At 55.8% G+C, this 23,814-nt stretch overlaps 5 protein-coding genes across 5 annotated transcripts; 4 read left to right on the forward strand and 1 right to left on the reverse strand.

Moving 5' to 3' along the window:
- Positions 1–284: 284 nt before the first annotated feature.
- Positions 285–1,010, forward strand: N0V96_004717 (uncharacterized protein; the record flags this gene model as incomplete). Its single annotated transcript, XM_053196559.1, has 1 exon — positions 285–1,010. The coding sequence occupies one exon, from the start codon at positions 285–287 to the stop codon at positions 1,008–1,010; it is 726 nt and encodes a 241-aa protein (XP_053045960.1).
- Positions 1,011–2,513: 1,503 nt separating this feature from the next.
- On the reverse strand, positions 2,514–5,639 carry MSB2 (multicopy suppressor of a budding defect; the record flags this gene model as incomplete). Its single annotated transcript, XM_053196558.1, has 1 exon — positions 2,514–5,639. The coding sequence occupies one exon, from the start codon at positions 5,637–5,639 to the stop codon at positions 2,514–2,516; it is 3,126 nt and encodes a 1,041-aa protein (XP_053045959.1).
- A 10,291-nt stretch (positions 5,640–15,930) lies between these two features.
- Positions 15,931–16,740, forward strand: FKR3 (FK506-binding protein 1B; the record flags this gene model as incomplete). Its single annotated transcript, XM_053196557.1, has 6 exons — positions 15,931–16,055; positions 16,140–16,204; positions 16,322–16,382; positions 16,475–16,495; positions 16,587–16,628; positions 16,713–16,740. The coding sequence occupies 6 exons, from the start codon at positions 15,931–15,933 to the stop codon at positions 16,738–16,740; spliced, it is 342 nt and encodes a 113-aa protein (XP_053045958.1).
- A 1,466-nt stretch (positions 16,741–18,206) lies between these two features.
- UBA1_1 (E1 ubiquitin-activating protein) lies at positions 18,207–21,483 on the forward strand (the record flags this gene model as incomplete). Its single annotated transcript, XM_053196556.1, has 4 exons — positions 18,207–18,212; positions 18,285–18,661; positions 18,706–20,695; positions 20,746–21,483. 4 exons carry the CDS (start codon positions 18,207–18,209, stop codon positions 21,481–21,483), a joined length of 3,111 nt encoding a protein of 1,036 aa, XP_053045957.1.
- Positions 21,484–22,244: 761 nt separating this feature from the next.
- On the forward strand, positions 22,245–23,784 carry UBA1_2 (E1 ubiquitin-activating protein; the record flags this gene model as incomplete). The annotated part of the gene is made up of 7 exons (XM_053196555.2): positions 22,245–22,247; positions 22,322–22,480; positions 22,597–22,684; positions 22,817–23,037; positions 23,130–23,398; positions 23,462–23,486; positions 23,539–23,784. 7 exons carry the CDS (start codon positions 22,245–22,247, stop codon positions 23,782–23,784), a joined length of 1,011 nt encoding a protein of 336 aa, XP_053045956.2.
- Positions 23,785–23,814: the final 30 nt, after the last annotated feature.

Raw genomic sequence — 23,814 nt, forward strand, 5'->3', positions numbered from 1 at the left:
TTCCACATAGGTAGGTAAGCGAGTAAGGTGCAAGTTTTGACAGCGACTGCCTAGGTAGGGAATTTGGGATACCTAGGCAGGAGCAAGGTAGCCCAGGTGGGGCGCCTTCCTGAAGGTATGGGCACCCTTATAAATACTTCTTTCCCTTCCTCTTCTTCTCCTCTCTTCTCTTTTCCCCACACCATCTGAAAAGAAGTCGTAGGTACAATCTTCACCAGGCCCTCACTGTCAGAGAACCAATCGCTAATAACAAAAAAGTGCTAGGCATGCCGCCAACGATCATAATGACAGAAGCAGACGGTGAATCCGGGAGAGCGAGAGAGAAGGAGATCGAGAAGGAGAATGCGGAGCACAATGCTCACGTCAAGTGGCTGCTGGAGCAATGCGTCACGTTGACCAGAGAAAAGAACGAGGCCAAGGAGGAACTCCAACGTTCCAAGGCTGAAATGATGTCGCTCACTAGCGAAAATGCAAGGCTCTCGCAAGAGATTGATGATACCAAGGCGCAAACAAGCGCAGAAGTCGCCGCGATGCGGGACAAGCATGCCAAGACATTGGAAAGGCTGATGGATGCCACGTGTATCGAGGCCAGCGGCGAGGAAGACGAGCCACTGTCCCTCAAAAGAGCCCTGGAGAAGAATCCCAAGCTGTTATCTAACGAGGCAGACAAGCAATGGATCGCAACTGCGATGACCGTATGTGCACGCCTCATCTCACTCAACGTAATTGATGAGCGCATGGCCTATAAGGACGTGATTACAGAGCTCGCCGGAGCTCTTGTGGACGATGACATCTACCAGAAGATTGTCAGCTTTCTGGAGAAGGCTGAGTACAAGGAGAACTACTGTCTGTGGCAGGCGTTGACTAACGGTGTCGAAGAAGTGGACGTACTGAGCGGGGACAAGTGTTCGCTCCATCGCGATACAAATATACACTGCCTGCGCGTGAGAGTGGTGGCCAGGAACGAAGAGGACCATCTGGTAGTTGCCAGACGCCTCAGGGCTGAGTGAGCGGTAGCAGTCGCAAGACATCATAGACATGACGTGGAAGGAAAAGACAACACCGGTCGTGAGGCATTACCACCTCCTCCAAATCTCACACGACCGTTGTCGCCTCTTTTCTTCACATCAATGGTGATGGTTGCAGGTCATCATTGACGCAACGTGGAAGGGAAAAGACGACAACAGTCGTAAGGCATTATTGCTATGAAAGAGAGGTGACAACGGCCACATGAGATTTGGGAAGGCGACAATGGTCGCGAGGAATACTCAATACATTGGTTTTGGTGCAAAAGTTTTGCGCATATTGTGAGAGTGGCCCAGTGACCTTTGTCGTGTGAAATCTTACTTGACATCGAAGTCAGTAATAACTGAATCGACATTCTATCCAACAACGATGTGGGTTTCCGTGGCAAGTGAGCTAGCTACCTTGTGTAACGACCGCCTTAGAATCAATTAGCTGCCGTCTCCGAGACTTGCTGCCATCGAGCCGATTTGATGAGTGTGAATCTAACGAACTGGAGTGTCAGTTTCTTTTGAGAGACAGGGCGAGTAAGACCTGGCATGCCGTACTTACCTTAGTACAACATGATAATGTCACCTTGTACTTGCCGATTGACAGACAGCAGCGAGGCATGGCGACAAAACGGGGGGTGCGAAAAAATAAATAAAAAAATTCCCGGGGCATCAAATAAACAAGATACACCCGGCACGTTTCAACCCCGGACCAACCAAAGTGCTGCAAACGGATATATACGATGACCGACTAATGACTAGGTATCTATTTACAGCCTGCGCAGGTCGGCACACATTACAACGCTGGACCCTCGGACGCAGTGATTTTAATATTGTTTTTTTTTGTTCTCTCGTTCTCTTGTTCTTACTCTATTCGCTGTATCTGCGACATTGCAGGCAAAAAGGGGACCCCTTGTCCGAGGAGGCACACGGCCACCTCAGCTTGACAGGCCGGGGGAAGAAAAAAAGGACCGAGGTGAAGAGGCCACGCCCCAGACTGCAAAAATATACAAGGAAGCCCGGCCTATATTCCTTTCCCCCAGGGTATCGCCGTTTTTTCCCCAGCCACTTTCCAACTCCTCGCATGTCGTGAAAAGACGCGATTGTGATGCTTCCCACCATCCAGCTCTTCGCCCCATGTATAGATCCTCAACACAGATACAAGATATTAAAAAATAAAAATAAAAATGGACCCGCACCAGCCATGTCCGCCCACGACGGGGAAGGATACACAGCGGCGCCGAGTGCGTTTGGTAATAGGGTGCCGACGAGCCGACCTACATCGATCGACTCGCGGTAGAAGGGTATTTGTAGACAAAAAGACAAAAAAAGAAAGAAATCTCTCGAGCAGATGGGGCTCGTGGCCGAGGGGTGTGCCCTCTCTAGATGCCGTCGGTGGATACCGGGCAAACGCCTAGCATCTTGTTCAAACAGGATCCTCCAGAAGGGTATCGAAGCGTAAAATGGTGACAGATATGGAAATGGCGTCTATGTCGTCAATCAGTTCCAGCCGAGGGAGTTCTCAGCAGCAACGGGGGCCGAGATGTAGGCCGTCCTCGCAGAGTTGCCGGGGCCGCTTCCCCTAGTCCGGCCGCTGCCGTGGCTTTCGCGGCCACCGGCGGCTCCGTAGTTGGAGAAGTCCTGGCTCATCAGGGCACCGCCCATCATGGGCGGGCTGCCGGCACCGGTGTAGCGCATCTCGGATGAGGTGAGGGAGCTGGCGCGGCGGTGGGCCTGCTTCTTCTGCTTGTAGCGACGGGCAATGATGAACATGGCAGCACCGTACGCAGCAGCAACACCCACGGCTCCGATACCAATGGCGGCGGCAGTACCCTTTTGGATGGGAGACTGGTTGGAGCCGTCGTCACCGGTACCGAAGGGGTCATTGGGGTTGTTGGGGGTGGAGGTAGACGACGATCCGTCTCCGCCCGTGGACGTGCCGTCATCCTCCTGGCCAGGAATGATCTCAATGGCTGGGTTGATGTTCTGAGTAAGGTTGTAGACGAGCTGATCGGGGTTGTTGTAGATGGCCGAGTTGGGAATCTTGATGTCCATGCGCAGGGTGTCGACCATGCTCTTGGGGTAGTAGAACTTGGCGAGCGTGGTGATGTAGCCCAGAGTTTGGGACGTGTCGTAGGGGACGAGCTTGGTCATCTGGATCTGGCTAATGTCCAGACCAGCAGCATCGGCCAAAGCCTTGGGCAGGCACGTGAAGATCTGAGCAGCAGCGTTGGGGTTCTTGCTGACGTGCTGGTAGTTCTCACCGTGCAGGAAACCAATCTGGAGGAGAATGGTGTCCTTGGGCTGCTCGACGTTCGGGTCCGGGCCGCTAATGACCTTGGGAAGGTCAGAGGGCAGAGGAATGGTCGACGTCGGGGCAAGGGCCTCCGTAGGCGTGCTGAGCGAAGTAGACTGCTCGACAATGATGGTGCTGGGCAGCCAGGACTCCGAGTCAGTAATGGTGGCCGTGGCAGGGATGCTCGTGATGATGGGAGTCGTCGTAGGCGGCGGCACAGTGACAGTAGGTGTGATCGGCGTAGTCTCGATCAAGGTCTCTGAGAGAACGGTGGTGTTCACGGGGAGAGTGGTGGTCGCGGCAGGCTCAGTGGACAGAGACTCGGTAGTAGTGGGGACGACGTTGGTGGCCGTGGCGGTCTCGTTGGCAACGGAGGTCGACGAGAGGGAGGAAGGCGTAACAGTGGGGGCCACAGTTAAGCTATCCGTCTGAGTCGAGTTGCTGATGGTGGTGGAAGCCGTAGGCAGCTGAGACAAGGTCGGGAGCTGCGTGGTAGTCGGGAAGGTCTCGGTAGAGGTGGTGTTCACGGGGATCTCAACGGAGCCGGTAGCAGTGGTCGTCGGGACAGAAATGGCAGTGCTGTCAGTGATGGTGACCGGAGCGCTGGTAGTAGTCTGTCCGGCGGGGACCTCAGTCGAGGTGGCGTTGACAACATCGGAAGCGGGGAGAGCGGTCGTGGAAACAGACACGGGGACCTCGGTGGAGGAGGTGATGTTGACGACGGGCTCGCTGCTCACAACGGGGAGGCTGCTGCTCGTAGGCTCGGTGGAGATCTCGACCGAGGACGTGGCATTCGCGACGGGCTCAGTGGGTACCGGGAGCGACGTGGTGGGAGCGACAGAGGCCTCGGCGGAGGAGGTGACGTTGGCGACAGGCTCAGTCGGGATGGGCAGTCTAGTCGAGGTCGGGTCCGTGGGGGCCGGGAGCGCGGTAGGCGTCGGGATGACAACATCGGACGTCGAGGCAACAGGGGCCTCGGACGACGTCGCGTTGGCAATAGGCTCGGTGAGGTTGGTGGGAACGGCGACCTGGCTGGAAACGAAGGAGACGATGGGGTCCAGCGGGTTGGTGGGCTTACTGCTCTCGGAGACGACGGCAGATGTGGTCTCGGTGGAGGCACCAGAGGTCACCTGAACGGCGGCAGAAGTGGTGGTCTCAGCGGGAAGGACGACGGAGCTCTGGGATGACGAAACGACGGGCTCGGTAGCGTTGACGTTGGGAACCGCGCTGGTGGTCTCGGGGTTCGCAGCCGCCGAAGAACGCTGAGCCTGCTCGGCAGAGGTGGTAGCCTGGGTGCTGGAAGTCTCGGAGACGACGCCGGTGGGACCCAGGAGGATTCCAGATGAGGACGCGGTCGTGGTAGCCTCGCTCGATGCAACCTGAGTGGAGGAAACAGCCTCGGCGCTAGTAGCAGCTTGCGTCGAGGAAACGGCCTCGGCGGTCGAGTTGGTGACCTCGACGTTGGTGGGAGCAGCGGAGCTAAGGACGGCCTCGGTGGTAGGGGCGACAGACGACGCCTCGGCGGTGGTGGTTGCCTGGGCAGAAGTGGCAGCTGCCGAAGATTGAACGGCCTCGGTGGTGGTCGCAGCAGCAGCAGCAGAAGACTGGGCAGCCTCGGAAGTGGTGGCGGCAGCAGATGACTGAGCGGCCTCGGAGGTGCTGGCAGCAGCGGACGTCTGGACGGACTCAACAGCGGTAGTCGCAGCCGCGGAGGATTGTACAGCCTCGGAAGAGGTCGCGGCGGCGCTCGACTGAACGGCGGCAGTGGTGGTCTCGGGGGTTGTTGACGTGGGCTGGGTGGTCGAGGCAGCCTGCGAAGTCGAGGCTGCTTCGCTGGAAATCGTCGGGGTTTCGCTGGTCGTCGGCAGAACGGTAACCGGGGGGAGAGTAGATGTGGGCACGGCGGAGCTTGTCGTCTCAGTCGTCTCTGTCGGGTCAAAGATGACGGTGCTCGAAATGATGACGGTCGTCACTCTTCCATCGGGGAGGGTCGAGACTGTGGTGGAGATTGTCGTCGGGGGTGCGGATTCGGGGGCCGAGGAGATCGTGGACGTCGGCAACGGCGTGGGAATGGTTGACGATGAGCCAAAGAGAGAGTCCGAAAGGCTGGTGAGGATGTCACCAAACGTCGAGCTGATGGAGGCCGACGCGGTGGACTGGAAGGTGGTGCTCTCGGGCGCGGGAGGGAAGGTCTCCTGTCTCGTACTCGTCGAATTCACAAACTGTCGTTTAACGTGACGCGGAAAGTAGATCTTGGGCCGTTCCTGTTCGGCGCAGGCAGTGGAGGCCAGGCCGAGGGCGGCGGCCAGAAGAGCAGTCTTGGCGTGCATGGTTTCGTTTCCCGATTATCGTATATTCAATTGAAGGTCTTTAGCGATTGTAATGATACCAATATTGGTGTTTAGTAGATTGAGGGTCTCGACTCCATGTTAGTCTGTGTGTCGGTATTGACTGGTACTCCCGCGGCGACTCACTTTGTCAGGGTGTTATAGAACGAATGTACTTGACAAGGAATTGTCAATGAGCGTGATGGCGTTTGGTTTTTTGGTGTGTGAAATGAGTGACTCGACGAGATATCGTCGGATTGAGTTGGGCGAGGACGTCTATTGATCCGTCACGTCGGCTGAGATTATGGCAGTTCCAGTTGTCGAATGCATGAGGAAACTGGCAGATTGTCGGCGCGGAAACCTCGACGACGATCTTCAAATGCGTCCAAAGCACATAAGGGGGGAGCGGTTAGATCGGCTCGACGGCAAAAAAAGACCCCTTTCACGGCGTGAGGAGGCGCAGGTTGAGAATCGGAGGAGAGGAGGTTCGACGTCGCCGGATGGATTCTTGACGGAGGCGAGAGGATGTCGAAATTCGACTGTCGAAGAGACGAGGTCGGGAGAGAGGTGGGGGCGACAAGAGGAGAGCGAGCGTGAGGAGTAAAAGGGAAGGGAAGGGAAGAGAGAAAAAAGCGAGGGTGGTGTAAAGGAATGGAAGGGGACGCAAGAAGGAATGTGGATGGACGAGGCAGCGAAGGATGGGAGATTGATTGATTGATGGAAACACACGACAAGGGACGAGGGACGAGAGACCGGGGGGGTTGATCAGGACGGACGGGGGTGGCAGCAGAAAGACCAAGAGAACCAAGAGAGCGAGAGGAGAGGGAGGAGTCCAGGAGGAGTGTGGTGAGGGCTCAGGTCGACCGTCAGGGAGGGAGGGGACGAGATGGGATGGGCCAGCATGGACCGGGTCGGTGGTGATGGGATGGCGGGTACGAAGTCCAAGGTATCTTTTCACGTATCGACTTCGTCAAAGATACCCGTTGGCAAGTACCTGACCCTCGTACTCCGTACACGGGTACCTTGGCCCAGGTTGATCGTGGTGCTGAAGGGGGGGAAGGGGGGGAAGAAGGGACGGGAGCTGGCTGCTGGCTGCTGGCTTCACTGGAATGGCAGAGGAACCAAGCCGGGCACTGCTGGGCTATACTGTGCAAAGGCAATTAACAAGTCCAGGCACACAAACTCGAGGGTGTGCAGGGGGGCGTGCGGTACTCTTTTGCGGTGGTCAAGGCGAGAAGGTACTTGTCTTAGCTAAGACTTCCACAAGTAGTGCACCTCAGGTACGGGGGATAAGGTAAGGTACATTTGGCTTGATTTTATTTTTTCCTCTTCCCGTCGTCCCCAAGCGTCAACCCCCTTTTTTACGCAACTTTACCACCATGGACACCAACACACTAGGTAGGTAGGTATACTACCGTCTACAATTCATGAGGCCCTGCAGGTGAGTCAAGGCCCAGCTGGCACAAGTGCACGACTTTGCCTACCTACACAGGACACTATTCGTAAGAATAATTACTGGTCCTCACTTTGTGCACACGCAGGCGGCATGGCTTGACCTGTGTGTGGTACGACGACTGTGGTGCTTCTCCGGCCCGTCATCTTATTACTCTCACCACACCTGAAGACCGCCGTCGAGTACCTTTCCTATGCCAGCTAGCCCCGACCGGTACGAGTTATGCGTACAAAGTGTTGCATCCCCCGTCAGCATCCACGGCCGAGAGGGACAGCCAACGTCGCCCGACCATTACGCAACTCCCCTGGGCACAGCAAAGTCAGTCTGAGTCTTACTGACTCTGACTGGGTCCTGAGGGCTGACGGACACTTCCTTGGAGCCAAACGGATGCCATTTTGAGGATCGGGACCGACGAGTCTCGTAAAAGCCTCACCTACAAGTACACTGACAATGCACATGGACGGCGGCTTGTCGTCCGAGAGGCATCTCTCCTCTTCGTTGCATACGCAGTATACACCAGCCAACCCTGCCCAGAGCTGGGACGAATTCGTTGGATTGGGTTTGTGCAGAATGGACGATTGCCCAGAGACGAGATGAAAGACAATGCGACTCGACTGTCACGGCTGAACTATGGTCACTGCCCGCCAAACGGTTGGAACACTGCACTTCTGTAGTATTGCGGCGTATGGCCTCTGCCAGCCAACGGCTCTGTTTAGTCAAGGCGAGGATCCCCATTGTGAGCACAGCACGTAGACCCAGGATCTCCCTTCCCCCCGAATCTTGCAGACGCGGACGTGTTGTATTATTTTTGGCAAACAGACGCGCCCTTGGCTTCTTCGACGTTAGACTCAAGAGACCGACTTGGACTGTGTTGTTGGACGGCGCCGCATCGTGCGCATCTGTTTCCCTATTTGATAGTACCCTGGACTCGATGTCGTCCAGAATAGTCAAGTGGAAGCCAAACTCTCGACTCTCACCGGAAAACGCTAACATTGACGACGGTGCATTGATGAGTGTTGACCATGTGTTGCCCCTGTCCGCCATCACTGCCGGACATCCACGGTGGGACGGGTGCGAAATGACATTGCTGTTCTGGTCATGGTCTACCGTCGAGGTCCCTCTGTCATGGCGTGCTCGTCCGTGTGCCTGTTCTAGACTCTGGTGGTTGTTGGTCGGAACGGTCAACTCTCAGGTCGACGGCCAGGGGAACGAGTCACTAGCCAGTTCAAGACTCCAACATGCGGTGCTCCGTACCTGACCACTGGCCAACGCCGTCGCCGCGCCCATACTCGGTAGTCCGTACACGGTATTCGTACAGCACCGAGCTGGCAAGCAGCAGCCCGGGCACTAATGGTCCGCCTTATTGCAGTATGCACAGTTATACTCTGCAGAGCACACCAGCACCAGGTTATTCCGTAGGAGGGCGGGAAGGAAAGGTGGTGTGGAGAGAACGTAGGCTCACCGTTTCCTGTGCCGTGCTGGCAAGCAAACTCGTCAGACGGTGGTTTGTTGCCCGTGTTTCATTGCTGGCTGCTGGCTGCTGGCTGCTGGCAGAGCGGCACTGGTGGTCAAGTTGAGGTGCGGACGATGTGGAAGATGGTGAGCTGCCGCTGCCCGCAGGAAATGGAGAGAGGGGCTTAGCTTTTTTCGGGGCACGGGCTAAAAATGGGCAGAAATGGTTGCCGCCGGGTACGTACCGCGCAGCTTTAGATGATGTGAGGTGGGGCTGGAGGTGGAGTAGGGATGACCCAGGCCCTTGCCCGCCCTCGCCAATATTGAATACTTGCTTTTTGGGTGGTTTTTTCTGCAAAGAAGCAAGTCTCTTTCCAAGGTCCTCCCATCGGCCTTGCTGTCAACTTTGGCCCTGTTCGTCCTCTGCCGGGGCTTGTTGCTCCTTCGAGGCCGTGCCAGGTGGACCGGAGAACAGGGGTAAATCTGACAAGCGAGCGTAGATCATTGGCCGAATCTCGGTGATGCGACGCTACGGGCAATTTTGCGCCGTTCAACCCCTGCAGACCCTTGCCGGGGGGAGGTCACTGGGCAAGACCGGGGGGGACTCCTCCTTCCCAGATTCCTTCTCCAGGCTTTTTCAGGTGGGCAGTCACGCAGTGGGCACTTTCCCTGGGCCACTGGCAACTTGCAAATGGAAGACTGGGCAAGTGCGTTGCGTGGTCACTGGTGGGTAAGTGCCAATGTGGGCTATTCCCTCCCTGGCCTCACCTTTCCAAGGCGCGTTCCCTTCCGTGGCCTTGCACAAACCTGCACCGATGCATGCACACATCGGCCCTCCAACTGTCCAACGAGCACAAACACACCACAGCTTGCACTGAAATGACTGGAGAGTCAGAACTCAGAACCACCGACGGCGCAGATCCATCATCCCCCTCCAATTCTTTGCACAAACATGGATCCGTGGGGCTAGCTGACGAGATGGACAGTCCAGACCGAGTCCCGCTCGTTGATCGTTGCCCTCGAGAAACCCGAGTATGATTGACGACACCTGGTATCCGTACGGATACACTACAGACGTCTCCTGGAAGAATCCCAACCCGGAGGAAATGATAATCGGAGGCAATCTGCATTTTCAACATCCTCTTGTGGAAATCCCTCGTCTACCTCCGCCCTGCAACACTCCAACGCTAGCAGCCCACGTCTTGTGACTGCTCCAGGGTTGCAGATGGTCCCCAGGTCCATGGCAACGCTGGACACACAGACAACTTGACAAGCGACGCTTTCGACCAGTCCCCTTGGCCGTGACTGTACGGATAGAGTCAAGAGTCGTCAAACTCGACCGTCTGGCGGGGCGTAGAGATACGTTGCGTTGCTGCCGTTGCAACCCGGCATCACGCCTAAATTGATGTTTATGAGCATAATAGATTGCGCTTGCCGTGCTCGGGAGTTGATGTGCTCAGGCCGCCCGCCACCTGCAGTCAAGAATCAATAATGCTGTACAAAGTAGCCCTCACCAGAGTCACCACTCGCGTAGCGTCCAATACTCCAATTCCCATGGCACCATTTTCGACAATCTGGAGCACTCCAATATACAATCGGAGCATACTTGACTCTCTCATCAGTCTCTCGACGTTTCATCAGAGTCGAATGCCAACGATACAACCGCCATGCCAGTGCCTCTCTATTGGCATCTCAGCGGCGGGTCGGCGACACGCGCGTTGTGCTCAGCACGCTTCAAAGTTCCATCAAGCGGCGGTTGTTGGTCCTCGATCGGACCTCAGGACGATGTGGTACAAAGCGGATACTCGATCACAGGCCCAAAACCCGCTTATTCGAGGTACCGTTCGTTGGAGGCGCTCGTACCGCCCTCCAGCAGGGCTACCGTTGGAGCGTCCTGATCTTGTCCCTTTCCCGTCGGCGCCATCCCTGCTCAACTTCCACCTTCCCCATACGATGGTGTGGATGGCTGAGAACACGCGCCCAATGGGAGCCGACACCGGTGTCGTTAGCTTGTCTCGAATGTCCCGTTGATGGACGTGGGCTTGAGCCTTTAATCATAACCGCACCAACGCACGCCACAGACGAGATTTGGAGCTCTAGCGAGACGACGATGCACAACGGCCCAGGCTTTGGGAATATCAACGCCATCAATACTGAGTCTCGATGTCGTGCACAATTCGAAAACCTTCTCGATGCCCTTGTCTCCGTACAAATGGCACGAGGGCGCAGCCGCGCAGGGCTGGCGGAAACCTGCCAGCTGTGTGTTATTGTCCCAGTACCGGCAGACCGGCCGCCGTCAATATCTCTGCGACTCGTCAAGTGGGGTTGGTCTCCGCCGATCAGCCAGTCGCCCAAAGCTCTGATCAGAATGCACCGGGGGGGAACAGAGGCCCAGCGAATGGTCTCGCCCTTTCTGATCAGCCGTCGAGGATCACCCTGCAACGTCCATTGATGGTGTGTTTCTCCACGTGGGTAAAGAGCAAGAAGAAAAAAAATCGAAGCTTTTTTTTGCTGTTTTATCCCTCTCTTTGGTTTTCACTTTTCAGTCTCTGCCGGTTCGCGCACCGGGATGCATGCCGGGCCAGTTGGATTGTTTACAGTTACACGCGAGTTGCACACGCGACTCCTTGCTCGAGGCCACAGGAATAGTCAGGCGTCAGCCTTGGGACAACTTAATCGGCACAAATAGAGCCCCATCATCTGTTCGAGACGGAGTACTGGCTTTCGAAGGGCTTCGATGACCGTGACACGAATCCTCTATCCGACGCTGTGGAACTCAAGCCCAGAGCTTGGAATCAGTGGCCCAGGCCCCTGTCCAGTTCTCGTCCTCCCCCAGTATCGTCACAGGTGCAGGACAGTGTTGGCCAAGTCTTCTCTCATCGCATCCTGAAGCGATGCCCTGAGAGGAGAGAATGAGGGTCGGTGGAACAGCGCTCCTGAATACACGACAGAGTGAGGCTGTGCAGCACTCGCATGCCTTGTCTCTCTGCTCTTCTGCCACAGCCATGTCCGTACCCATTCCTCGCCTATCCGCAAGTTGCCGTCCGGCCCGTCTCGTGTTGTGTCGCGTCACATCGTCGAGCTTGAAGTGGCGGTGTCATCAACGTGCCAGAGTGTCTGTTCCATCGGCACCCGTCACTCTAGAAGCCATTGAGCGGGAGCCACAGCAAGCATCGAAATGAAGTCACATCAATCGCTGCTTCCCTGACGGCACGGTATCCGTACACGATGCACCTCTGAAGACTGAAGCTGCCGCTCCGGCCCCGAGTCCCGGTGGCGGTTCCCGCCCCAACGGCATCGACTGTGTCTGCCAACTTTGCGCGTGCCACCATCGCTAGCGAGCGGACCGGGCTGAGTCAAAATAGCACCAAGACATGCGCTATCGCTGGTGCGTCAGGTACTCGAGGTACGGCGTGGGCGTGGCTCGCGAGCTAACTTGAATAGCTACGGTGCCCTCATTCCCAATTTCCAAGTCCAAGAGTGACGAATTTCAGTTCCTGGCGGCGTCCAGGGAGACGCTATGACCATGACATCAAGAGTTCGAGACCCCTTCGTCACCTCCATCGTCTCGGCTACCTACGCAACGCTGTGTCTTGCTTCGAACTCGCTTCGAAATCGCCTTCTCCTTTGTTTAGTGCGACCTGCTCTCCCTCCCTCTACGGATAGGCTCCCGAGGCTTTGCCGCACCTGAGAATGTGGGCAACACACCCTGAAACCCTGGTAACATGCTAGACAGCTGGAAAATCGAATTTGGGACCCATTGCAGCATTTTTCCAAGGTGTTTCAAGATGTGCCGGGGAGTGCTTGTCAGTCTCCCTCTGAAAGTGAAGGGGGGGCTGTTTACCTGCCGATCATTCTATTGCCCGCAGCTTCATATTACCGACCAATGCCTTCCGTTCCAAGCAGCCAAATCTTCGCTGTATTTGCCATATTATGATCCTCGCGGGTGTTTGGCCATGTCTCTGGGACGTGAGCCGCAGCCATGCGCAGGATTCACGGGAATCTGATGCAGCTCCAGGTAAGATTGACTCGACATGAGATCAGGACTAACATGACGACCCAGGCATTCTCGCGCATCGAGTCTTCGTCTTGTGTCTATCTGCACGTGCTCCCGCCCGCCGAGCACCGCAGAACCAATTCGCGGGTGATGCTGCACAGGTGTCATGTTTGAGATGTCGGGATGAACTCTGCGGCAGCCTCGCCCCAGACACTGGCAGAGAACAACACGGCTCTACGTGTGTGTTTCAAAATGACACCAGAGTACGATGCTGGAATGTGATGGGAATCAGGGATTCCGTTGCAGGCTCGTCCAGAGGGCTGCTGTGGCACCGGACGCTTCAGCCACGTGTTTCCTTGTCGTCTACGTGCGAGAATTTCGTACTCGGCCAGGCCACTGCTTTCTTCTACGACGCTCTGTTCAGCCAGTGGCATCGAGGGCTTCAGGGGTAGGGATCTCGTCATTTCATCGTGTTCGTCGGGCACTCTACATCCTGCGACGCTCGTGTCAGGTATGGCATGCACTTTGAATTCGAGGCGCCAACGGATGGCATAGCCGATTCGTTGGAGAATCGGCACCGAGAGGGAGGCGGCATACGCCGGAGTCTTCGGGAGATGTGGAGATTGGCGGAGCAGGTGACCGGTCGGCTCAAGCCTGTAGTCCCGGCATCTGCCCGGTCCTGTCATTTCAGCAACTACCGAAGCCTCATTACCTTCACGTCGACAGAGACTGACAGCGGCTACCATGTGCCACCCGCGATATTGAGAACAGATACGCTTCTGACTGTTCATAGTGCTCTGTCGACACCCTTTATGGCATTTCAGGTTTGTGGGAAAAGCTTGTGGTTGTTGATGTGTTGAGCAGTTCATCATGATCATGTGACCCCCGACAAAACTACATGTCATTCGTCTTTCGATTGTGGCAGAACCCGCTGCATTCGATCATGGTGCACAGCCTTGATGCGAGGAAGGGGCAAACAATGTGCAGATCGGACGGTATTGGGAAGCATGAAGATATATACCTTGTAGAGGGCTGCAGCCGCCGTGTCCAGCATCCATTACACGGCTCGCGAAACCACTCATTGGCGAGAATCCGCTGCCCTGGAAACTTCACTCGGCTTGCTTTCTGCAATGCATAGACTCTTTCGGTCTTCTCACCTTGATGACTGGTCGGACCCGGGTCTGCAGGACGTGTTCCGCCGCGAGCCCGTGGAGCAGCTCGGGATCCTGTCAGTCTAGCCCTAGATTGACGGCGATGAATGGCGGGCTCTTCGCAAACATAGCCAGAACGGTATTGCGAAAGCCGCGAAGATGCATATGCAGATGACGGATGGATATGAGCAGTCACATTGTGTGCCCGCCGCCCCAAAGACCAAGGAGCATTTACGTCGAATTTGACGCCTCCACGAGAAAGCCCCAGCCGGCCGCAATCCAACTCGTCTTTTCTTTTTCTGCCGTTCGTGTCCCGCGATGTGCCTTTTCTCGCGGGATAGAATGGAGGTGGTTGGCAGACGCAGTGGGGATCCGCTTCCTGTCATTTTCAACGTCCCCCGTCATTTTGCGGCAGGGCTGGATGGCGCCGTGGGACACCAACGACCATATACAAACCGGTCGGGTGGCCGAGAGACCTACGGGGCGGCATTTGTCAAGAACGACATCTTTGAGTGCAGTTGGATGCCGACGACGAAATCCTAGGTTGGCATTGGACGTTGACGAGTGGCGGCGGCGGCAGCGAGTGACAATAGGTTGGTTGGACGAGCGTTGATCTGCGAATAGCGTAGTGGGATGGAGGGGCAGCGCAGGGCCGGGAGGTGAGAACTGGGGCAAGCCGCAAAGCCGCAAAGCCGCACCCCTCGCTCGCAGGCTTGCTGCAGGACGACGTATTAGCGCTTGGACGCTACACTAGTCTGCCCGAGGGGGCAATTACCGCACGTCGCGATGCAGCCTTTTGACAAAGAGGACGACGGGAGGTGGGTTTGACTGAAGCGGAGAAATCGGGGAGAGACGCAACAGCAATACTGCGTAGGCGGCGGCGAGGACGGCGACGATGGTGATGATGACCAGTCAGAAGCGATGGAAACCCGGCGGAACCATGGATCGCAGCGGCGGGATCAGCGCGAGGGGCCGAATCTCGACGGCTAGCTACGTTTGGGGCTTTTTCCAGGCGTGGGAGAGCCGGATTGACGGTATGTGCTTGGGCGGTGAGATGATGTGACTCGCATATGAGGTACCTTGCTTGAAGGTGAGCAACATGGATAAGGTTGGAGTATCGAGGCAAGCCACAGCGTGGTTGAATCGCTGACCTTTGGAGCGATTGCCAGGGGTGCGTGGGAGAGTTGCGGTAGCCATTGCCAACTTTTTGTGTGATTTTCCAATCATTATTTTGAGCATGTAGTGACAAGTATTCTCAGTGCTGTGTCGAGCTGATGCAAACCAACAAAGCTTCTTCTGGGTACACGCAGTCCAGCCAGACCTTGGGCCAGGTACTTTACCTACCTAAGGTCAGGAACCTCGGAAAGGTTACGCGCAAGGTGAAGCGAGGACGACCGGGAGTTTGTCGGACGCGCGAGGTTAAACTCTGGTGGTTGAGGGTGTTGAGGAACTGCCCGCTGCCGCCTGCGCCTGCTGTTCTGACAGGCCGCCCTGACGTAAGGCACAGCCGGTCGTTTGGCGGGGTCGGCAAGGTACCTCTGCTCGCCTGGGCGGGGGACCTTTGGCTTCGGGATCGCCCATCACGGCGGACTTTGTTTCTTGGTAACGGTACCCAGGTAAGGAGTAGACTTTTCGGCGCCACGCAGGCAAAAGGTTACAGCATTCACAAGTCTCCGCGACCAAGGGCCCGGGTTCGTCATCGGCTCCCTTGGCTGAGGCGGCAAGTACCTTTTTTCCTTCCATTTGGTTTGAGCACCTCACCCACGCAACCGCAATTCGAGGCGATGCGCGCGAGTCGACCTCCCCCCCGTTCCTCAAGGCAGCTTGTCGCAATGCCTGGTTCGGTTCGGTATCCCCTCATTTCTCAGTACTGTCAAACCTAGGATATATGATAGATACACGGAATAGATACATTGGGTGGCCCTGGCCTCGTCGTACTGTGGCAAGGTACCATAAGGTGCTCCTTCCCACTTCCACTCGGGATTGAAGTTCGCAAAGTGACGAAACTATTTAGAGCGCCAGGCTGCATTCCCCCCCCCTCCAAACTACTGGACCACTGCCCTCTGCGATTTTACCCCTCCATCCTCCGTCAACCCCACTTGGATTCCCTTTACCTGCTTTTGCTGCCCTTGTCTTTAAAGCAGTAGCTTCCCTCAGCTTCCTCCTCTGACAATTCTTTCCCACCAACATCACCAAACCACAAACTCCAACCACATCACCAATCACATACAAACCGACAAAATGGGTGTTACCAAGACGACTCACCAGTCCGGTTCCGGCGCCATCCCCAAGCCCGGCCAGACCGTCACTATTGAGTACACTGGCTTCCTCAAGGATACCTCCAAGCCCGACAACAAGGGCGCCAAGTGAGCAAACACTTCCACTTCCACTACCCCGCTCGTCGCAATTCTCTCCTTCGACGCCGTACTAACGAGTGCTTCAATTGCCAGGTTCGACTCCTCCGTCGGCCGCGGCGACTTCGTCACCAGAATTGGTGTCGGCCAGGTCATCAAGGGTATGTCTACACCAAGACTCACCTGCGTCCCTCCCTTCCTCTCCTCCTCAGACTTCCTCGAAAAAACATACCATGCTGGTAATGCGGAACTAAATGCTGACTGACGCATGGCCGCAGGCTGGGATGAGGGTGTCACCCAGATGAACGTTGGCGAGAAGGCTACTCTCGACATCACCAGGTAAGGAACCTTTCTCCTACTGCCCCTAATGGAGTGGCTTTGTACAGTTGTGTACGGCACGACAACGAACTTGGCTAACGTGTGTTTTACAGTGACTACGCCTACGGCGAGCGGTAAGCAATACTCACCAACATGGCTGAGGCCATGCCAGGCATCTGTTGCTACTATGACGACCAGTTGATGCTAATTTTATTAACCAAACAGCGGCTTCACCGGCCACATTCCCCCCAACGCCGATCTCATCTTGTAAGTCTGACCCTGCGCGAGAAACGATGGCTGTTTGCCAGCATCACGGCGTCGTCAAATGCGTTAGTTAACCACATTCCATAGCGACGTTGAGCTGAAGAAGGTCCAGTAAAGCATCAAAGCTTTACGTCGTTTCGCGCAAGTGGTCAACTGGAAAGACAATATGGAGTAGGCACACTCGGCCTGTCTTGCAGGGTGGATAGTACAGTTCCCAGAGCATACTAGGGCCCAAATATACTCTCTTCAGCTGCCGCATAGTAACGCTTTTACTGTCAATTAGTGTGTGATGGATTCGTGTGGCCGTCGGATCGCATGCGCGACCTCCGGGTCTGGTTGGAGCCCACGTCACACGGCATGCGATGCTGGTGATACACGTACTCATGTGATCTTTGATCTTGTCCCATTGTCAGTTCTTTCCAGCGAGTGCCTTACCTTAATCGCGTATGAGTGTTCAGTGGTAACTTTAGAGGAACGCCGCAAATATAGCCTGAGGACTATGACACAGTCTGTGTATTGTGTTCGCCGCTGATGGAGAGGTCTCGGAACATGGTATTCGGCATTTTCTGCGTGTACTCGGCGTTCCGAGCAATAAAAAAACAGAATCATCATGGTGAACACTTTGACTTGCAGTTCAAGGGTGTATTGAGTCGATCTATGTTCGTGGACGTTGTGACTGATTTAATTTGCTATTTAAATCGTCGTCTTGATTGCGTCCATCAACCAACTTCAACACACTCGTTTTGCCGGAATCAACTCTCTTGGGCGATACAATGACACGTTGCAGATACCAGGCATCGAAATGCCACAAGACCATAACACGAACAACTCTAAACTTGAATACTCTGCTCGAACTAAGCAGCCAAGTCTGGGACTCACATTCAGGTCGACTTCAAAGTGGTGATGGAACTCGGTAGATTCTCGGAGAATACGACACACAGTGATTTTGTACAGTACGGAAAGCTGGGACCAGTTGCAATACATCCCGATCTGCAGGTACCAGTCAGATAGTGATGTGCACACAGTGCAAACGGCACTGCTTCACCTAAGCTGAAGTTGTCTTGAGTAGGTACCTTATTCCTCACTGTTGGATGCATTGAGGGGCAATGTTTAGAAATCGGCCAGTGGAGCTTCCCTTTACCTCACAGCGCCAGCCAGCCTGCATCGCCCGCCTTACGTGAGGTAACCCAGGCGCACCCCTGCCCCTCGTCAACACCTCCACATCCGGGCTCCACGACCACCTTTACATCACCGGAAACGAGGCTGCTCTTTCTTCCTGCACAACCACATCAACTGCAACACGACGCTTTTTGCCTGGTGCATTCTTTCCCTTATCTCTCCACGAAACGCAGCGACAGTATCTCTCTCTCTTTGACGAACGACGAGAGAACCATCCGCGGTTCCACGATACGAACACACGAATACACACGTCTTTGTTTGGTGGGGTTGGAAGCTTCATCGTCCCACCCGCCGCCCGTGTTTCCCTCCACGTCATAGCAAACGACGTTCCGTTCCGGCATCGTCAAGCTGGGGAAGCGCAAACTCTCCAACGGGGAGATACCTGATCCCAATAAGAAAACCATGGCTGTACGTCGCGTCGCCGTATCGCCTCCGTCCACATACCCCGCATCCCGCCGCTGACTTCAATGTCTCCCACAGGATAAGAAGCTACCAGAGGTCGACCTGGTGACCCGCATGCAGGTCGACGACTCCGTCGTCGGAAACACCGAGATCGATGAGTCGCTCTACAGTCGCCAGCTTTATGTGCTGGGCCACGAGGCCATGAAGCGCATGGGCGCTTCCAACGTCCTCATTGTCGGCCTCAAGGGCCTGGGTGTCGAGATCGCCAAGAACATTGCCCTTGCCGGCGTCAAGAGCCTCACACTCTACGACCCCGGTCAGGTCGCCCTTGCCGACCTGTCCTCGCAGTTCTTCCTGCACCCCGAAGACGTGGGCAAGCCGAGAGACGAGGTCACCGCGCCGAGAGTCGCCGAGCTGAACGCGTACACCCCCGTCAAGGTCCACCAGTCGTCAAGGTGAGTTAGGATGCCCTCCCCGGAGACTTCGCTGACAGACGCAGCCTGGGCGAGAACCTCTCCCAGTTTGACAAGTACCAGGTCGTCGTCCTGACTAGCCTGCCCCTGAAGCTGCAGGCGTTGATTGGCGACTATTGCCACTCCAAGGGCATCTACGTCGTGGCCGCCGATACCTTTGGTCTTTTCGGTTCGATTTTCTGCGATTTCGGCGCCGACTTCACCGTCATCGACCCGACCGGCGAGGCGCCCTTGACCGGCATCATTGCGGGCATCGACGAGGAGGGCCTAGTTTCGGCGCTCGACGAGACCCGCCACGGCCTCGAGGATGGCGACTATGTCACCTTTTCAGAAATTGAGGGCATGGAGAAGCTCAACGGAGGCGAGCCGCGAAAGATTACCGTCAAGGGCCCGTATACCTTTTCCATCGGCGACGTTTCCGGCCTCGGCCAGTACATCCGCGGCGGTCTGTACCAGCAGGTCAAGATGCCCAAGAAGATCAACTTCAAGAGCTTCTCTGCCGCGCTCAAGGAGCCCGAATTCATGATTTCAGACTTTGCAAAGTTTGACCGCCCTCAGCAGCTTCACCTCGGTTTCCAGGCCCTGCACGCCTTTGTGGAAAGCCAGGGCCGTTTCCCGAACCCACTGGACGACACGGATGCGACAGTGATTCTGCGCTCCGCCGAGGCGTTTGCCAAGGCCGAGGGCGTCGAGGTGGACTTTGACGAGAAGCTCCTCAAGGAGCTTAGCTACCAGTCCCTTGGTGACCTCAACGCCATGGCCGCTCTGTTTGGTGGAATCGCAGCCCAGGAAATCCTCAAGGCCGTCTCGGGCAAGTTCCAGCCCATTCAGCAGTGGATGTACTTTGACTCGCTCGAGTCTCTGCCGACCAGCACCGCCCGCACCGCCGAGTTGTGCAAGCCTCTCGGCACCCGCTACGACGGCCAGATTGTCGTCTTTGGCCGCGAGTACCAGGAAAAGATTGCCAACCTGCGGCAATTCCTCGTTGGTGCCGGCGCCATTGGTTGTGAGATGCTGAAGAACTGGGCCATGATTGGTCTCGGAACCGGCCCCAAGGGTCAAATCACCGTTACCGACATGGATTCTATCGAGAAGAGCAACCTGAACCGGCAGTTCCTGTTCCGTCCCAAGGATGTTGGCAAAATGAAGAGTGACTGCGCTGCCGAGGCCGTGCAGGCGATGAACCCCGACCTGAACGGCCATATTGTGTGCCTCAAGGATCGCGTGAGTCCCGAGACGGAGGAGACCTTCAACGAGGAGTTCTGGGGCAACCTCGACGGCGTCACCAACGCGCTGGACAACGTTGAGGCCAGAACGTACGTCGACCGCCGCTGTGTCTTCTTCCGCAAGCCCCTCCTCGAGAGCGGAACGCTCGGAACAAAGGGCAACACCCAGGTCGTCCTCCCCCATCTTACCGAGTCGTACTCGTCATCGCAGGATCCCCCTGAAAAGGAGTTCCCCATGTGCACGGTCAAGAGCTTCCCCAACAAGATTGAGCACACCATTGCGTGGTCCAAGGACCACATGTTTGAGAACCTCTTTGTCACGTCTCCTTCGACGGTCAATCTGTACCTGACGCAGCCCAATTACATTGAGGGTACGTTGAAGCAGGGTGGAAGTGCCAAGCTGACGCTCGAGACGCTCCGCGACTACCTCACGACGGACCGCCCGCGGACCTTTGAGGACTGCGTTGCGTGGGCGCGCATTCTCTTCGAGAAGGAGTTCAACAACAAGATCCAGCAGCTTCTGCACAACTTCCCCAAGGACTCGACGACGTCGACCGGAACCCCCTTCTGGTCCGGCCCCAAGCGCGCCCCTGAGCCGCTCAAGTTTGACGCCAACAACCCTACACACTTTGCGTTCGTCGTGGCGGCCGCCAACCTGCACGCCTTCAACTACAACATCAAGTCGCCCGGAACCTCCAAGGATATTTACCTGCGCGAGCTCGACAACATCATTGTGCCCGAGTTCTCACCCGCCGAGGGTGTGAAGATCCAGGCCAACGACAATGACCCTGTGAGTTGCTATAGTCTATGGAGTATACATGCACATACTGACAGAACTAGGATCCCAACGCCGACGCGGGCAGCTCCTTTGACGACAACGACGAGCTGCAGAAGCTCATCAGCAGCCTCCCTTCGCCTAACGAGCTTGCCGGCTTCCAACTGCAGCCTGTGGACTTTGAAAAGGACGACGACTCGAACCACCACATTGACTTCATCACGGCGTGCAGTAACCTGCGCGCGGCCAACTACAAGATTGAGCAGGCCGACCGTCACAAGACCAAGTTCATTGCCGGCAAGATCATCCCGGCGATTGCGACGACAACGGCGCTCGTCACGGGCTTGGTGATTCTGGAGTTGTACAAGGTCATTGATGGCAAGGACGACATTGAGCAGTACAAGAACGGTTTCATCAACCTGGCGCTGCCGTTTTTCGGCTTCAGCGAGCCCATTGCCAGCCCCAAGGTGGAATTCAAGGGTCCCAACGGCGTTGTCAAGTTGGACAAGATCTGGGACCGTTTCGAGGTCAACGACATCACACTCAAGGAGCTGTTGGAGCACTTTGAGAAGCAGGGCCTCACCATCTCAATGCTCAGCTCCGGCGTCAGCTTGCTGTACGCCAGCTTCTTCCCTCCGGCCAAGCTCAAGGACCGCCAGAACCTCAAGCTGAGCCAGCTCGTTGAGACGGTGTCCAAGAAGCCCGTGCCGGCTCACCAGAAGGAGGTCATTTTCGAGATGGTGGCCGAGGACGTGGACGGCGAGGACGTTGAGGTTCCCTACATCAAGATGAAGATGGCGTAAGAGGGGTCGTCGGTGTGCACTTGATGATATCTGCCAGGATTGGCGAGGCTAGAAGCGCCAGGTTTTAGAATGGCCTGAAATTGTGGTCAGCCAAATAGGCAATAGGATCACGGAATAGAGCTCTTCATTGTTACTATGCGTGTACTATTCTGTGTGCTGGCTGTTTGTTTCCTACCTAAGTCGAGGGCGTTACTAAGCCCGCAGCCGCTAGCGCAGACATTTGTAAGCACCCCTGCCGCTGGCGGCTCAGCGTGGGGAAGCGCTGGGTTTACGTCACCATTAGCAATTGCTTAGAATCGTCAAGCTGCCTTAGCGTAGCCGTGAGCCTGCGAGTCAACATTGTAAAGGTAAGCTGCAGTTGGAGATTTGATACGTGTATGAGAGCATTGAGCGACAAATTGACTTGTTCGATCCACTGCTTCGGAAAGTGCACCCTCGGGCTAAGTGGATTGCCCGCGCGGTTGATTGCAGTTCGGGGACTTGCCTTTGTCTACCGTATCTAGACTATCGACGTATAAGAAGCTCATCCGCCCACCCCGCACCTTCACACATAGCGCTCATCAACGACACCGTGATTCATGAACACTGGTACCCCTGCACTCACTCGTCTCACGAGATCTCTCACGTCGACGACACGGAGAATATTGTACTTACATACGCACCAACCCACCCGCGCAATTTCATCCGTCCTGCGTTTTGGTCAGGAACAGAACGCATCTATAAAGTACCACACCAGCGCTATACGGAAACAACCAAGCAAAATGGTGTGTGTACCCGTAGGCTTTCATGGCGATGAAGACAAGAATGAAGTAGAATGAAGAGACTGAACACGCCATAGGCCGGCAAAGTCACAGACTGGGTGAAACCCAACGACAAGTCGGGCGAGTTCAAGCGTCAGCAGAGCTCGTTCCGCAACTTCATCTCGCGCGAGGAGGGCGCCAAGTTTGCGCCTGAGAAGGGGCGGTATCATCTCTACATCAGCTATGCGTGTCCTTGGGTGAGTTGTCTCAGTTTCTCACTCATTCCTCTCGCTCATCGAAAGTGTTGATGAGAATAAAAGAGAGAGAGAGAGGGGGGGAAAAATGAGGATGAGTGGATCTGACGTGTGAATAGGCTTGCCGGGCGTTGATTACGCGCCAGCTTAAAGGTCTTGAGGACTTGATCAGCTATTCTGTTGTTCATTGGAACCTTGGCGAGAAGGGTAAGTTACCCCGTTTTTGTTTTCCCTCTCCTTATCCAACACACGTCTCATCTCAATGATCTCTCACCCACTCAGTGGGCCGGAACACCCAACAGGAGAAACCCCCTTAAGAAAACAAGACTAACAACGCAGGCTGGCGCTTCGTGACAAGCGACGAAAAGGACATCCCCGGAGCCCACGTCGTGCCCGATCCCGTCCCGGGCCACGAGTCCTACACCCACCTCCGCGACCTCTACTTCGAGTCGGAGCCGGGCTACGAGGGCCGCTTCACCGTGCCCGTCCTCTACGACACCAAGCTCAAGACGATTGTCAGCAACGAGAGCAGCGAGATCATCCGCATGCTCTACACGGAGGTTGGTCATGATTCCATTACCCATGATCCATTCACTGTGCAGGCATGAATGTGAACCCCCTCGGGGCATCATGACTAACACCACCCACTCAGTTCGACGACCTCATTGACGAAAAGTACCGCAACGTCAACCCCTACCCGGAGTCCCTCCGCGCGCAAATCGACGAGGCAAACGAGTGGACGTACGACAAGATCAACAACGGCGTCTACAAGTCGGGCTTCGCCACCACGCAGGAGGCCTACGAGCGCAACGTCGTCGCCCTGTTCGAGGCGCTCGACAAGGCGGAGGCGCATCTGAAGACCACGGCGGTCGAGGGGCCGTATTACTTTGGCAAGGACATCACCGAGGCCGACATTAGGCTGTGAGTTTTTTTTTTCGTCCCCAGTTCATCGAGGAAAGGGTTTGCTAACTTGATACCCTGCAGCTACGTGACCATTATCCGATTTGATGTAAGCTTCATCTCTTCCAAAACGCAATTGCAATTTGGTACTAACAAAATAGCCCGTCTACGTGCAGCACTTCAAGTGCAACATCCGCGACATCCGCTCCGGGTACCCCTTCATCCACAAGTGGATGCGCAACCTGTACTGGAACGTGCCGGCCTTCAAGGACACGACCCAGTTCGAGCACATCAAGTGGCACTACACAAAGAGCCACACCCAAATCAACCCCTTCTCCATCAGCCCCGTCGGTCCTTTGCCGCACATTCTGCCCCTGGACGAGGAGGTGCCGGCCGCTAGCAAGTAGTTCACTCAATACAAAACTGCATGCATCTTG

Source organism: Colletotrichum fioriniae, assembly GCF_027942845.1.
Source record: "Colletotrichum fioriniae strain IMI 355084 chromosome Unknown scaffold_4, whole genome shotgun sequence".
Taxonomy (NCBI): domain Eukaryota; kingdom Fungi; phylum Ascomycota; class Sordariomycetes; order Glomerellales; family Glomerellaceae; genus Colletotrichum; species Colletotrichum fioriniae.